Below are 14,501 nucleotides of genomic sequence, written 5' to 3'. Positions count from 1 at the left end.
CTTAGTTTGGTAGTGTTTTAAAAATATTTGAAAAGGTGAAATGTTGGCCTTCAACATGTACCTGTGTTGTAGACAACCTCTGCTTTATGCTATAATTATCAGAACTAATTTCTTTATATTTATTTTGATTGCTAATTAAAAATATCAAATTTTTGTTTATATTCTTAACTTTTTTCCATCTTTTGAATATAAAATATTGAACTGTGAAAGAAAAATCACAGAGACCAAAAAATGCTGGCTTGTGAGGGACCATAAGTGTCCTTCATATGTGTGTGTGTGTGTGTGTGTGTGTGTGTGTGTGTGTGTGTAGAGTAATATATATATATAAAATAATAGAGATATTATTATTTTTCTGATTTAGGAAGATACAGCTAAAAGTAAACAGATTGAGGAAGAAAGTTGATTTATCTCCAAGAGTCTCAAAATATTGTTTCCTAGTCACTTTCTTTTTTCTTGATCTTTTATATTTTGTTTTCAGTTAGTGCTGAAAAAAATAATTCCTATCATACTTCGGGATTTTAAAAGCCGTTACCAAGTACTTCAGGCTAGATAAGCACATAGGATGTATTTAGGCTTAAATAATCAGAGCAGTTGATCCAGTCATAAAAGCAGAAGGGAAATTTTCTCTAATATGCAAAGCAGATATAAGGATGTCATGTAAAGATTAAGAATGTGATCTACAGGCCAAATTTTCCAGTATAGATCCACACTGCACTGCTTACTCTAACAACAAAATGTCTAAGCCAGATGCTATTCTAATATCCTTAAATTGCATTGTTCAATTTTATCCTTGCAACATTCTGATAGGGTAGGTAACGTTATTATCTTTACAGGTAAAGAAATTGAGATATAGAGAAGTTAATCACTTGCTCAAGGCCATACCTACTAAGTGATTTGGCAGGAATGCAAACCCAGACAGTCAAGCTCTGTAACTTGAAAGCAGACACTTAGCCACAACACTACACTGCTTATCAGTTGAAGTCCAGTCAGACAATTGCCAGTGAGTGCCAAGTGGTACCAGATACCTTAGTGGATGAGCAGGGTGCATCACTTGAAAAACTCAGGCAGATGGGAAAGGAATATGGTAGCTTGGCATCATGAAAACTCTTCAGTGCTAATAGAGTCCTACATACATAGTTCCTAAGTAGTGGCAGACAACCCTAAAGCAAGTCTCAGTTTGATATAGGGCTGTATGCAGACTGGGTAATAAGATTTCTGGAGCAGAATGATGTCTGTAAACTAGAGACACATGTACTAGAAACTAGAGCGTGAACTTGCAATGCCAATGCCAATGTGAAACCATGGAACATGGAGCCAGATATACTTCAGCTCATTTAGTCCACAGTTATACTAAAGAGAAAAATCAACCAATTATGACTGACCCAAAAATGACACAGACAATACAATTACTAGATGGGACATTAAAACAGTTGTTTTAACTGTATTCTCTATATTCAAGAAGCTAGAGGAAAGATGGAACATGTTAACTAAATACATAGAAGATATAAAAAAAAACCCTCAGATTTCTAGAGATGAAAACTACAATATATGATAAAAAAGTATGTTGAACTTGGCTAATGCCATATTAGACAATGTGGAAGAAAATAGCAGTGAACTTGAAAATATAACAAAACTGCTCACAAGGAAAACCACAGAGAAAACAAATACTTAAGAAAAAGAACAGAGCATCAGTGAGATGTGAGAAAATTTCATATGGACTAATTTCTGAGTATTTATAGTCTCTGACAGGTTAAAGCAAAGAACAGAAAAATATTGAAGGAAATCATGTCTGAACTATTTCTATATGCAAAATTGAGAACTATAACCCACTGATTTAAGGAACTCAACAAGTTCCAAACACAAGAAACATAAAGAGACAAAACCAAGGCACATTATAATAGAATTGTTTAAAATTAGTGATAAAGAGAAAATCTTAAAAGCAGAGAGAAAAGGCATGTTATGTACAAGAGGAACTAAAATAAGGCTGACGGCAGATTTCTTGTTGGCAACAATGCAAGTAAGAAGACAGTGGAAGAGCATCTTTAAAATACTAAAAGAGGAGGTGGGGAGGAAACTGTTAATACAGAAAACTTTTCCCAATAAAAATATCTTTCACAAATTAAGACAATATAAAGAACTTAAGACATTCATAAACTGAAGAACTTGTCACCAGCAGATCTTCATGACAAGCAATGTTAGAGGAAGTCCTTCAGGCAGAAGGAAAATGATACTGGATGGAAATACAGAGCACTGGCAATGGTGACTATATAGGTAATATAACAATACTACTAGGCTGGGCATGGTGGATCATGCCTTTAATTCCAGCACTTTGGGATACCGAGGTGGACAGATAGCTTGAGCCCAGGAATTCGAGACCAGCTTGGGCAACGTGGCAGAATCCCATCTCTACATGAAATACACAAATTAGTCAGATTCAGTGAAGGTCACTAGCTGCACTGGGAAATTCTGCAGACATTTTAGAAAAAATAAATACCAGTTCTACCCAATCTTATCTTGAAAAGAAATAAGAAGGAATGCTTTCCATCTGTTTCTAGGGGGTCAGCATTATCCTGATCACAAAAAAACTACAGAAAGGTATTATAGGAAAAGAAAATCATAGACCAATATCTCTCACAACTGTAAGTGTAAAAAATTATTAACAAAAATTTAGCAAATGGAATACAATAATTTATACAAATATGTATCATGACCAAGTGGGGTTTATTCCAAGAGTGCAAGAATAGCTTAATAATAATTAACTAAAAATGATCATAGACCTGACTGTAAAATCTAAAACTGTATTTTAGATGAAAACGTAGGCGAAACTATTTGTGACCTTGTATTAGGCAAAATTTTCTCAGATATGACACCAAAATCATGATCCACAAAAATAAATATTGACAAGTTGGACTTCATCAAAATTAAAAATTTCTATTTTCTCAAAAAGTGAATGAAGAGAGAATAAAAAGACAAGCCGCATATAAGTTGCAAATATTTGCAAATCATATATATTTGAAACACACACATACACACATACACACACACACAATTCAAGAAAACATGGGGAGATAAATGATTTGAACAGTACTTTAACAAGGCAGTTATACAACTGGCATATGAAAAGAGCCTCAACACTATTATTCATTAGGAGAATGCCAAATAAACCTCCAATGCAGCATCATGACATGCTTGTTAGAATGTCTAATCCTTAAAAGATTGACCATACCCAGTATTTATGAGGATGTGGGATAACCACAACTCTCCTAAGTAGTTAGTGTAAATATAAAATAGTTTAGTTACTTTGGAAAACAGTTGATACTTTCCTAAAATATTAAGCATTTGTCTCTCTACGTTATGACCCAGCCATTCTTTCCCTAGAAATTTATGCCAAAGAAAATGAAAGCATACATTTATACAAATATATACTTTGTTCATGCATAAATGTTCATAGTGGCCAGGCATAGTGGCTCACACCTGTAATCCCAGAACTTTGGGATGCTGAGTGGGGAGGGATTGCTTGAGGCCAGGAGCTTGAGACCAGCCTGGGAAACATAGTGTGACCCTGCCTCTACAAAAGTTTAATTAAAAAATTAAAAATTAGCTCAGCATGGTGGTGTGCCCCTGTAGTCCCACCTACTAAGGAGGCAGTGGCAGGAGGATTGTTTGAGCCTGGAAGATCAAGGCTGCAATGAGCCATGATTGCACCACTGCACTTCTCCCTGAGTGACAGAGCAAGACCCTGTGTCAATCAATCAATGTTCTTACCAGCTTTATTTCTAAAACCCTACAGAAAAAAACTAGAAATAACTCAAATGTCCATCCATAGGTGAATAGATAAACAATCTATATAATAGAATACCCAGCAATAAAAAGGAATAAACTCTTGATACACACATGAATATCCAGCAATAAAATACTCAGCAATAAAAAGGGATAAACTCTTTTATGTTGAAGGAAAGTAGAAAATTTTTTAAAAAGTACATATTGTTTGATTCAATTTATATATAATTCAGAAAACGCTAACTAATCTAGAGTAATGCAAAGCAGACTAGTGGTTGTCTGAAGATAGGAAGATGGGGAAGGGACAGGAGGGAGAGTTTACAAAAGGGAGTAAGGAGACTTTGAGAGTGATCTATTTTGCATACTATATGTGGATGTATTCATTATCCTGATTGTTGTGTTGCTTGTGCAGATGTATACATATTTAAAAACTTACTAAATTTTATACTTTAAATATGTGCCTACTAATGGTACAATATTGTATGTCAGTTATTTTTCAATAAAGCTGTTTTTTTTTTAGCTTAAAAACAAATTAAGAGAAAATAAAAATGGTAAGTAAGAAATGACTAAGTGATTACTTTAGAAGGAGGCAGTGAGAGAAGACCTTTCTCCATGGGACAGTTGATCAATAGCCTAGGTTAAAATGGCAGGTGATTGGAAAGTTATAGATAGCTTGATGGGAGTAGTCTTCATGCCCAGGACTCTCCTCAGGCACAGCAAATACTGAAAGTACTGCAATGTTTCATCAGCTGATCTGGTCTTAGTGCATTGAAGCTAAGCCCATTACCTCAGTAGGTTAAGACCAGATCAGTGATGAAATGTTGAGGTCTGCTTCTACTCTGGTTAAGACTGTCATGGAATTGAGTGGGCCGAGGCTGAAGACTCCATGTTCTTATTCCTTGTAGAGGAGAGAGCTTGGGCAAGAAAAGAGATGTTCATGAAACAAGCAAACAAACAAAAATTTAAAAAGATTTTGTTTAACGTAGGAAAGAAGGAAAGGAGGGAGGGAAGTACTTAAGTTGAAGGCAAGTTGCATTAATACAAAGGCATATCTTCCTAATTGTGTAAGGATCATCTCTCCTGCTCATCTTTTAACTTGTCTTTATCTGAAAAGCAAAATCCAAGGTGAAGGCAAAATAGGAAATTCAGAAAACTAGAAGTTCTCACTCACTATGTAGTTATACTTCATTTTTTAGAAAGCAGTAAGGACCAAAATTTTTAGAGCTTACCTTACTTCTGAGAAATTTCAAACACATTTATCTTTTCCAGGACATCTAAAATATCTATGTGACTTGTTTTTTAAGGTAACCATATTTCATTATAAATAACAATAAATATCTTCATGTGACAGCAGTTTCTAGAGATTTTTTTTGCCTCTTTCTAAGTAGTATGATGTGATTTTAACAAAAGCTATGAATCCAGACATAGCCTTTATATGCTAGAAATAATAGGACTAATACTTAAAGTAGCAACTTGACAACTCACAAAGAATATTATAAACATATCATGCCTCATTAGTTCAATTATGCTTCATTTGGTGTTAATCATCTTATTCTTGTTCAATATAGCAAGTGCTTGTGCATATTTTCTCTTGTAATTTTTTTTTCTGTCTGTACATCTGACTGTCAATGGATGAAAGTTAAACCAACGATGTCATTACCAAGTGACCTAGTCATTTCAAAAACCATTTTAAAATGCTTCTTCCAAAACAGATAAACTAGTTGAATCAAAGTTACTTTTTTAGAGCACCATTCAATATTGATATTGCTTCATTTTTAAGAAATGCAGATATGCAGGATATCTGGACTTCAGTGTTCAACTATAAAACTAAGGTAATATCAAACACATGAACACACACACATACACAGAGGAAGATTAGATTATAAAGGTTAAGAACTGTTAACCTGTAGATTTTGTTTGGCTTGCATATTACTACAATTTTTGAATTAGTCATGAGCCAATAGAAATAGGAAGATTTCATATAAAAAGTAACATACTTAAGGCTTTCCTTGAAAAAAATCTGAAAAATGGGCAGCACTGGACCTGAATTCTGTCATGACACCAGTAATGCAGGAGCTGAGTGGTGATGTCCCCTTTAAATGGAACATATGTCCCCCTGTTTGCCATATTCTCCACCATTCCCTTTGGTAGCCCTCACACTGGCTTTCACTGCTTCATGCATTTCTAATACGTGTCTGGCCCATAAAGACTTATGAATTTGCAGCCCTTACATATAAAATCAATGGAGTAATGGACCCATCAAAGGAGACCTCTTTTCTATCTTTAGTCTGTACACTTCTTAAATCAAAATAAATACGGAGCTGAATATTCTATCTTAAAGGTGATCCATAAAAGAAGTTTCAGACTTTCATGGAACTCTGTCCAATTTCAAGTAATCTTTACCACCTTTCCTGTTAATCTTTCAGTTATGTTTTTTTACATCCATTTTTTAATTGCAATTTATGTCTTGCTAAAAATGGAGTGACAACTAGCCAACATTAACAGACTAGGTTAAAAACACACACTGTTTTACGAACACCTTTACATACAACCAACAAGTGTAGCTGTATAATGCTAAGGAATAGCAGCAGACAGAAGTTGTATTCACACATACGGATAATACCATTAGAAATGTCAACAGCAAATAGAAAAGTGTCCATGTGTAGTTTCACAGTATGTGAATTACTGAATGGAACTTGTCTCTGTTCTTACTATGTAATGAATTATGGACTGGAAATCCCTTTCCCCATCCTCTACATGCATTCTACTTTTGTCCAGGTAGTGTTGGTAGACATCAGAGCCATTTGAGGCTGTCTGGAAAAATAAATTTGTGATCATGAATCATGATAACAGTCCTCCATATAGTTACCAGGAAATGATGAATATATGAGTGTATAAACACACACACATACATATATATGTTTTATAGATGTCTTGTAGGATCTATATCCAATTCATAGCTATATCACCTATAGAGACATTTACACACATGCATGCTCAATGGGGTTATACTACTTATCAAGCTTCCCAGGACAGATCATTCTTAATTCTCTCACTTATAAAATAAGAACACTTGAAAGTCACAGAATTTCAGAGAAAGAAGGATTCCAAAGAGCACCTACTTTAAAATTTTCTTTACTGGTGGTAATAGAGGTGGTGATAGTGATAGCTGTGATAAGAATATCATCGTTATTAAAAAAAAATTCCAAGACCACTAGAGACTAAATGATCTGCTAAAGTTCATCTATCTAGTTAATGTTAGATGCAGGACTAGAATTCAAGTCTCTCAACCTTAGTTTGGTGTATGTCATGATATTATGACTGATTCTTGGATGGAATATAGCTCCTTTATTTTCCCTTCCTTCCATTATTGATGTTGTTGTTATTTTTAAATTTTGTTTTGTTTTAAAAAAATATTTTTAGCTTGATGCTTTTTGATCAAGAAGAGGAAAGTCTATGACATCATTATCTAAATCAGTCTCATCTGAGCATTATTGCATGTTGGATCCAAATTTGATTTTTCTAGGTATACAGTGTCTTGAAAAAATAAGCAGCTGCCGGGCGCTGTGGCTCACGCCTGTAATCCCAGCTCTTAGGGAGGCAGAGGCGGGAGGATAGCTTGAGCCCAGGAGTTCGAGACCTGCCTGGGCAATATAACGAGACCCCGTTCTCCACAAAAAGGAAAAAATAAGCAGATACACTTTGTGTATAGAAATTTTATTTCTTTAAGAAGTTATTATAAATTAGAGTGATTCCTTTTTATTTATCCTAACGTGACACTACATGAGATTTGTTTTTTTTATAACTTTGGTAAAATTTAGGGACAACATTTATAGATTTTAGTAGACCACCAACAGAAGTACTACTAAGTTCCCAGAGGTTATATGTTATATAAGACTACATGTTTTTAGTAGAATTTTCTAGGAAAATATATGCTTGAACAGAATTGAAGCTTAATAAAAATTGACAAATGCTAGTAAATTTGTATTTCTTTCAGAATTATTTTTTATTTTCTTAACAAAGGAGTAATTTCTGTTCTTTAGCCATCTACCAAGAAGATATTTAAATTCCCTAAACAGCCATATATTAAATTTAAAACATTTTCAAATGGCTTTATGATTAACTTTTAGGGTAGTAACATTCTGACACTTTATTCACATTTTTATTTATTCAAAGACAACTTTAATAGCTTGTTACATGCCAGGCCTTGTGATCAACTCTGAGGACATACATGGTCTCTGCCCTCATACAGTTGGCAGTTTGTTGGACATCTTTTCTGTTGTATTAATTTTGAGAAAAGATGCTGTAAGTTCAGAAAGTCGAAACTGAAATCAACATAATTCATCATTAAGGCAACACTAATTCAATTAAAAGACAAAATCCTGAATTGTGCAGATTTGTATGGTTAGCATCAGTCTAATTGCCAATTGCAGATGTCTTATACTTTGAAAAATTATCGTTTGCCATTTTATTTATCTCAAAGAAATATACTCACAATAATTTATGAAACAAGAGAGACTGTTGGTAAGCAATGAAGCTGCATTGAGTTACAGCTCTTACACATTAAAATGATCTAAATTTTATCACAACCCAACATATTTCCCTCAAAACATTACAGCAATCACTCTTTTTTATTATTTTAAAGGAGTATACTTCTAAGCTTGGGATTGACAGCTTTAAAGACTAGCAATATTGTTTTTGTTATTTCTTCATTCAGGGTTTGGAATATGAACTTTCTCAGTATGTCAGGAGAATTTGTTATAGTATAAAACTATTTGGTGATTATTTTAATACAGTTGTATAAAACATTATGATTATATCAATATGTATCAAGTCATCGAGACTCTGTCAAATTATAATAGTGAGACTAAAATGTTGATTCCATTTTCAGTCTTCCACTTACACAAAATAACTTGTGTTATACTTTTCTGATCTAATTGAGATGTTGAGCTTAAGTCAGATATTTTGGGTTCTGGTTTCTATTTAGATACTAACTAGTGCTGTGATTTTACCCAGCTCACTTCATCTCTCTGCTTCTCATTTTATTCATCTATAAGATGGGAACTGAACTAGGATAGCCCCTCACTTCCATTCAAATTCTCACAGTCTGTGTATTTTTTCATAGATAATCATTATCATCATAATCATCATTTTAGTTCTGGACCCCAGGTGTCAAAATTTAAAAAGCTTCTCTTTTCCTTTATTAATTATTAAGAAAGCTCCTTAGAAAGACAATTTCCCTCAGTACCTTCATCACCCCACCTAATGCCGACGTTATTTTGAACTACATTTACATTGCCAAAGCCTTAGAATGGGATCCTTAGCTTAGGGATCAGTTATACCTTGAAAGATATTTTATTTAATATTAAACACTTTTATGTAACAATTTCAACTCCTTTTATTTTTCATATCTCTGTCCCACTCTGCTCCATCCTAGTTAAATTTTCCTTTAATAGTGTCATGTTCCTCTTCTTTTCCCAAATTTGACATCTGAGACTTACCTTTGACTGCTCTCTAACCTCCACCTCATTTGCTCAATCATCAAATCATTTCTCCTTTGTAATATATTTGTACAGGAAAAACAAACTGTTTTCTCTACTTTATACACTTCACTTCTGATATTAGATGTGTTATGTTTTTTCCCACCAAGCAATTCTTCTGTTCTTAGTGGACAACTACTAGGTGTCCTACAATTCAATTCAGTTCTGCCTTTATCTACCGGAAGTTAGCATTAGATCTCACAAGTTAAGGGCTCAGTCCCACAGGACTGCCTTCCCTTAAAACACCAATAACAAGTCCCAGGTTGTCCCGTGTACTCCTGACCAACCAGCTGTATGTCGGAGTTCTCATAACCCTCTCACTGGGTTTCATAATCTGCTAGAATGGCTCACAGAACTCAGAAATATTTACTGTGTTTACCAGTTTATTATGAAGGATGTGATAAAGAATACAGATGAACAGTCAGGCAAAGAGGTACATAAGGCAAGGTCTGGAAGTGTCCTGAGGACAGGAGCTTCAGTTCCTCTGGAGCTGGGATGTACCACCCTCCTGGCACATAATGTGTTCACAAACCTAGAAGCTCTCCAAATCCTGTATTTTAGTGATTTTTATGGAGGCATGATTGATTATGAACTCATTCTCCAGTTCCTCTTTCCTCCCAAGAGAAGGGACAGGAACACTGAAAGTTCCAGGATTTAGTCATGACTTCGTTTTTCTGGTGACCAGACTTCATCCAGGAGCCTTCCAAGAACCCCTCATTAGAACAAAAGATTCTCCTATCACTCAAGGAATGTCAAGGTAGTTAGAAGCTCTGTGTCCAGAACCCAGAAACAACATATTTCTTACTATTTCTAAGTTTAAACATTTGATTTTTGATTTCCTCACTGCCCTCATTATTCTAGTACATGTTTTCTAAAATTTGGCTCGTAAACAACATGCATCTAAATTCCCCAGAATTTTATAATTGAAATAACTTGAAACAACTGTTAATGTAGACTTTTTTTGGCAGGGTGGTCCAGACCTTCAAAACAAAACCTCTGAGGCTATGATTCTAAAGATCTACATTGTTATTAAGCACCCATTTCAACATGCCTATGAATTCTTCATATTCTTTTATATAGTCTAGATGTAGGCTAAAGACTAATGCGTACTGAACTAGTTTTGGACTACGGCCTTTACATACTCTGCCCAGATCACATAGTACCTTGCTTTAGAATAGAATAGAACATTACCTGACACCTCTTATTCTCAACCTTTGATGTTTCTGTCAAAACTTAAAGGCAGTAGGAAAAGTCTTGTTTAACATCCTGTTACACTTAATTGAATTCATTTTTGTTCTACCTTTGTAAGATTTCTAAATATTAATGAATACATGATTAGTTAATTTAGGCATAATTAGTTTCATCACATTTTAGTTTTTTCTTACCCAGACTTAGCTGAGAAAATATAATAGTCCCTGATAAAATTCTCTAGTTGTTTCAGAATTAGGTGCCTGAGGCTCCTAATTTTCCATGGTATCTTTTTTTATACTGTCCTTTTAATCTTTATACTTAATTAAGTCTATTTCTTTGTTTCATAGAGGATCTTTTTTGTGGGCAGAAATTTCCATAATGTTCTTATTGATTGTATTTGTTTTCTAAAAGTTTTGATCACTGTTGCTACTGGTAACACACACACATGTACACACATACCCAACTAAGGGAATCAGAGCATTGGAGGAGAGAGATTAGTTGTCTTAGGGAAAGCTTTAGCTGCTGAAATACAAAGGATGATGGCAGCACCTTTGGTAGAGTGTGGGCAGTCCTCCTGCCAGGCTACCGGAAAATGATCATTTTATTTAAAACCTACAAGTGCTTCTGTGGAGAAAAAGTGTCAATCTTTAAATCACATTTTTTTTTGTTACAGACGTAGTGGAGATGAATCTCAGAAGTGGGTGTTTGGAACTGAAGGTTGTATTTATTCAAAGGTAAGGACTTTATAAGCCACAGCTTTTATGCCTAAATTTTCTTTTCTTTTTTTTTTTTAATTGCATTTTAAATTTTGCGGTACATGTGAAGAACATGTAAGATTGTTGCATAGATATACATGTAGCAGTGTGATTTGCTGCTTTCCTCCCCCTCACCTATATCTGGCATTTCTCCCCATGCCATTTCCCCCCAACTCCCCACCCCCTGCTGTCCCTCCCCTATTTCCCCCAACAGACCCCAGTGTGTAGTGCTCCCCTCCCTGTGTCCATGTGTTCTCATTGTTCAACACTCGCTTATGAGTGAGAACATGTGGTGGTTGATTTTCTGCTCCTGTGTCAGTGTGCTGAGAATGATGGCTTCTAGGTTCATCCATGTCCCTACAAAGGACATGAACTCATCGTTTTTGGTGGCTGTGTAATATTCCATGGTGTGTATGTGCCACATTTTCCCTGTCCAGTCTATCATGGATGGGCATTTGTGTTGGTTCCAGGTCTTTGCTATTGTAAACTGTGCTGCAATGAACATTTGTGTGCATGTGTCCTTATAGTAGAATGATTTATAATCCTTTGGATTTATACCCAGTAATGGGATTGCTGGGTCAAATGGAATTTCTATTTCTAGGTCTTTGAGGAATTGCCACACGGTCTTCCACAATGGTTGAACTAATTTACACTCCCACCAACAGTGTAAAAGTGTTCCTGTTTCTCCACATCCTCTCCAGCATCTGTTATCTCCAGATTTTTTAATGATCACTATTCAAACTGGCATAAGATGGTATCTCAATGTAGTTTTGATTTGCATTTCTCTAATGACATGTGATAATGAGCATTTTTTCACGTTTGTTGGCCTCATGTATGTCTTCTTTTGTGAAGTGTCTGTTCATATCCTTTGCCCAATTTTGAATGAGCTTGTTTGTTTTTTTCTTGTAAATCTGTTTTAGTTCTCTGTAAATTCTGGATATCAGCCCTTTGTCAGATGGGTAAACTGCAGAATTTTTTTCCCATTCTGTTGGTTGCTGATTCACTCTAATGACTGTTTCTTTTGCTGTGCAGAAACTGTGGAGTTTGATTGGGTCCCATTTGTCTATTTTGGCTTTTGTTGCCAATGCTTTCAGTGTTTTGGTCATGAAGTCATTGCCTACACCTATGTCCTGAATGGTTTTGCCTGGATTTTCTTCTAGGGTTTTTATGGTGTTAGGTCTTATGTTTAAGTCTTTAATCCATCTGGAGTTAATTTTGGTGTAAGGTGTCAGGAAGGGGTCCAGTTTCTGCTTTCTGCACATGGCTAGCCAGTTTTCCCAACACCATTTATTAAACAGGGAATCCTTTCCCCATTGCTTGTTTTTGTCAGATTTGTCAAAGATCAGATGGTTGTAGATGTGTGGTGTTGCCTCTGAGATCTCTGTTCTGTTCCATTGGTCCATATCTCTGTTTTGGTACCAGTACCATGCTGTTTTAATTACTGTAGCCTTGTAGTATAGTTTGAAGTCCAGTAGTGTGATGCCTCCTGCTTTGTTCTTTTTGCTTAGAATTGACTTGCCTACACGGGCTCTCTTTTGGTTCCATATGAAGTTTAAGGTGTTTTTTTTCCAGGTCTGTGAAGAAGGTCATTGATAACTTGATGGGGATAGCGTTGAATCTGTAAATTACTTTGGGCAGTATGGCCATTTTCACAATATTGATTTTTCCTAACCATGAACATGGAATGTTTCTCCATCTATTTGTATCCTCTGTTATTTTGTTGAGCAGTGGTTTATAGTTCTCCTTGAAGAGGTCCTTTATGTTCCTTGTTAGTTGTAAAGCTAGGTATTTTATTCTCTTTGTAGCAATTGTGAATGGCAGTTCATTCTTGATTTGGCTCTCTTTAAGTCTGTTATTGATGTATAGGAATGCTTGTGATTTTTGCACATTGATTTTGTATCCTGAGACTTTGCTGAAGTTGCTTACCAGTTTCAGGAGACTTTGGGCTGAGATGATGGGGTCTTGTAGATATACAATCATGTCGTCTGCAAATAGAGACAATTTGACTTCCTCCTTTCCTATTTGAATACCCTTTATTTCTTTTTCTTGCCTGATTGCTCTGGCTAGAACTTCCAGTAATATATTGAATAGGAGTGATGAGAGAAGGAATCCTTGTCTAGTGCCAGATTTCAAAGGGAATGCTTCCAGTTTTTGCCCATTCAGTATGATATTCGCTGTTGGTTTGTCATAAATAGCTTTTATTATTTTGAGATACATTCCGTCAATACCTAGTATATTGAGGGTTTTTAGCATAAAGGGCTGTTGAATTTTGTCAAAGGCCTTCTCTGCATCAATTGAGATAATCATGTGGTTTTTTTCTTTGGTTCTGTTTATGTGGTGAATTGCGTTTATGGACTTGCATATGTTGAACCAGCCTTGCATCCCTGGGATGAATCCTACTTGATTATGGTGGATAAGCTTTTTGATGTGCTGTTGCAATAGGCTTGCCAGTATTTTATTGAAGATTTTTGCGTCTATGTTCATCACGGATATTGGCCTGAAGTTTTCTTTTCTAGCTGAGTCTCTGCCAGGTTTTGGTATCAGGATGATGTTGGTCTCATAAAACTATTTGGGAGGGATTCCCTCTTTTTGGATTATTTGGAATAGTTTCAGAAGGAATGGTACCATCTTTGTATGTCTGGTAGAATTTGGCTGTGAAGCCATCTGGTCCTGGACTTTTTTTGTTTGGTAGGCTCTTAATTGCTTCCTCAACTTCAGACTTTGTTATTGGTCTATTCAGGGTTTTGACTTCTTCCTGGTTTAGGCATGGGAGGAGGCAAGTGTCCAGGAATTTATCCATTTCTTCCAGGTTTACTAGTTTATGTGCATAGAGTTGTTTGTAATAATCTCTGATGATGTTTTGAATTTCTGTGGATCTGGGGTGATATCCCCTTTATCATTTTTATTGCATCAATTTGGTTATTCTCTTTTCTTTTTTATTAATCTGGCTAGTGGTCTATTTTGTTGATCTTTTCGAAAAACTGGCTCCTGGATTTATTGATTTTTTGAAGGGATTTTGTGTCTCTATGTCCTTCAGTTCTGCTCTAATCTTAGTTATTTCCTGTCTTCTGCTAGGTTTTCAGTTTTTTTGATCTTGCTCCCCTAGCTCTTTCAATTTTGACAATAGGGTGTCAATTTTAGATCTCTCCTTTCTTCTCATATGGGCACTCATTGCCTTATATTTTCCTCTAGAGACTGCTTTAAACGTGTCCCAGAGATTCTGGTATGTTGTGTT

General features: G+C 35.4%; 1 protein-coding gene across 1 annotated transcript in view; it reads left to right on the top strand.

Moving 5' to 3' along the window:
* DCDC1 (doublecortin domain containing 1) overlaps positions 1 to 14,501 on the top strand; it is a 490,018-nt gene that overhangs the window by 241,236 nt on the left and 234,281 nt on the right. The window contains 1 exon segment of the mRNA XM_010332310.2: positions 11,185 to 11,245. Within this exon segment, the coding sequence (XP_010330612.2) occupies positions 11,185 to 11,245 (61 nt within the window).

Source organism: Saimiri boliviensis, chromosome 6 (assembly GCF_048565385.1).
Source record: "Saimiri boliviensis isolate mSaiBol1 chromosome 6, mSaiBol1.pri, whole genome shotgun sequence".
NCBI classification, from domain to species: domain Eukaryota; kingdom Metazoa; phylum Chordata; class Mammalia; order Primates; family Cebidae; genus Saimiri; species Saimiri boliviensis.
The sequence above is the reverse complement of the archived record's forward strand: the minus strand, read 5'-3'. Positions and strand labels throughout refer to the sequence as shown.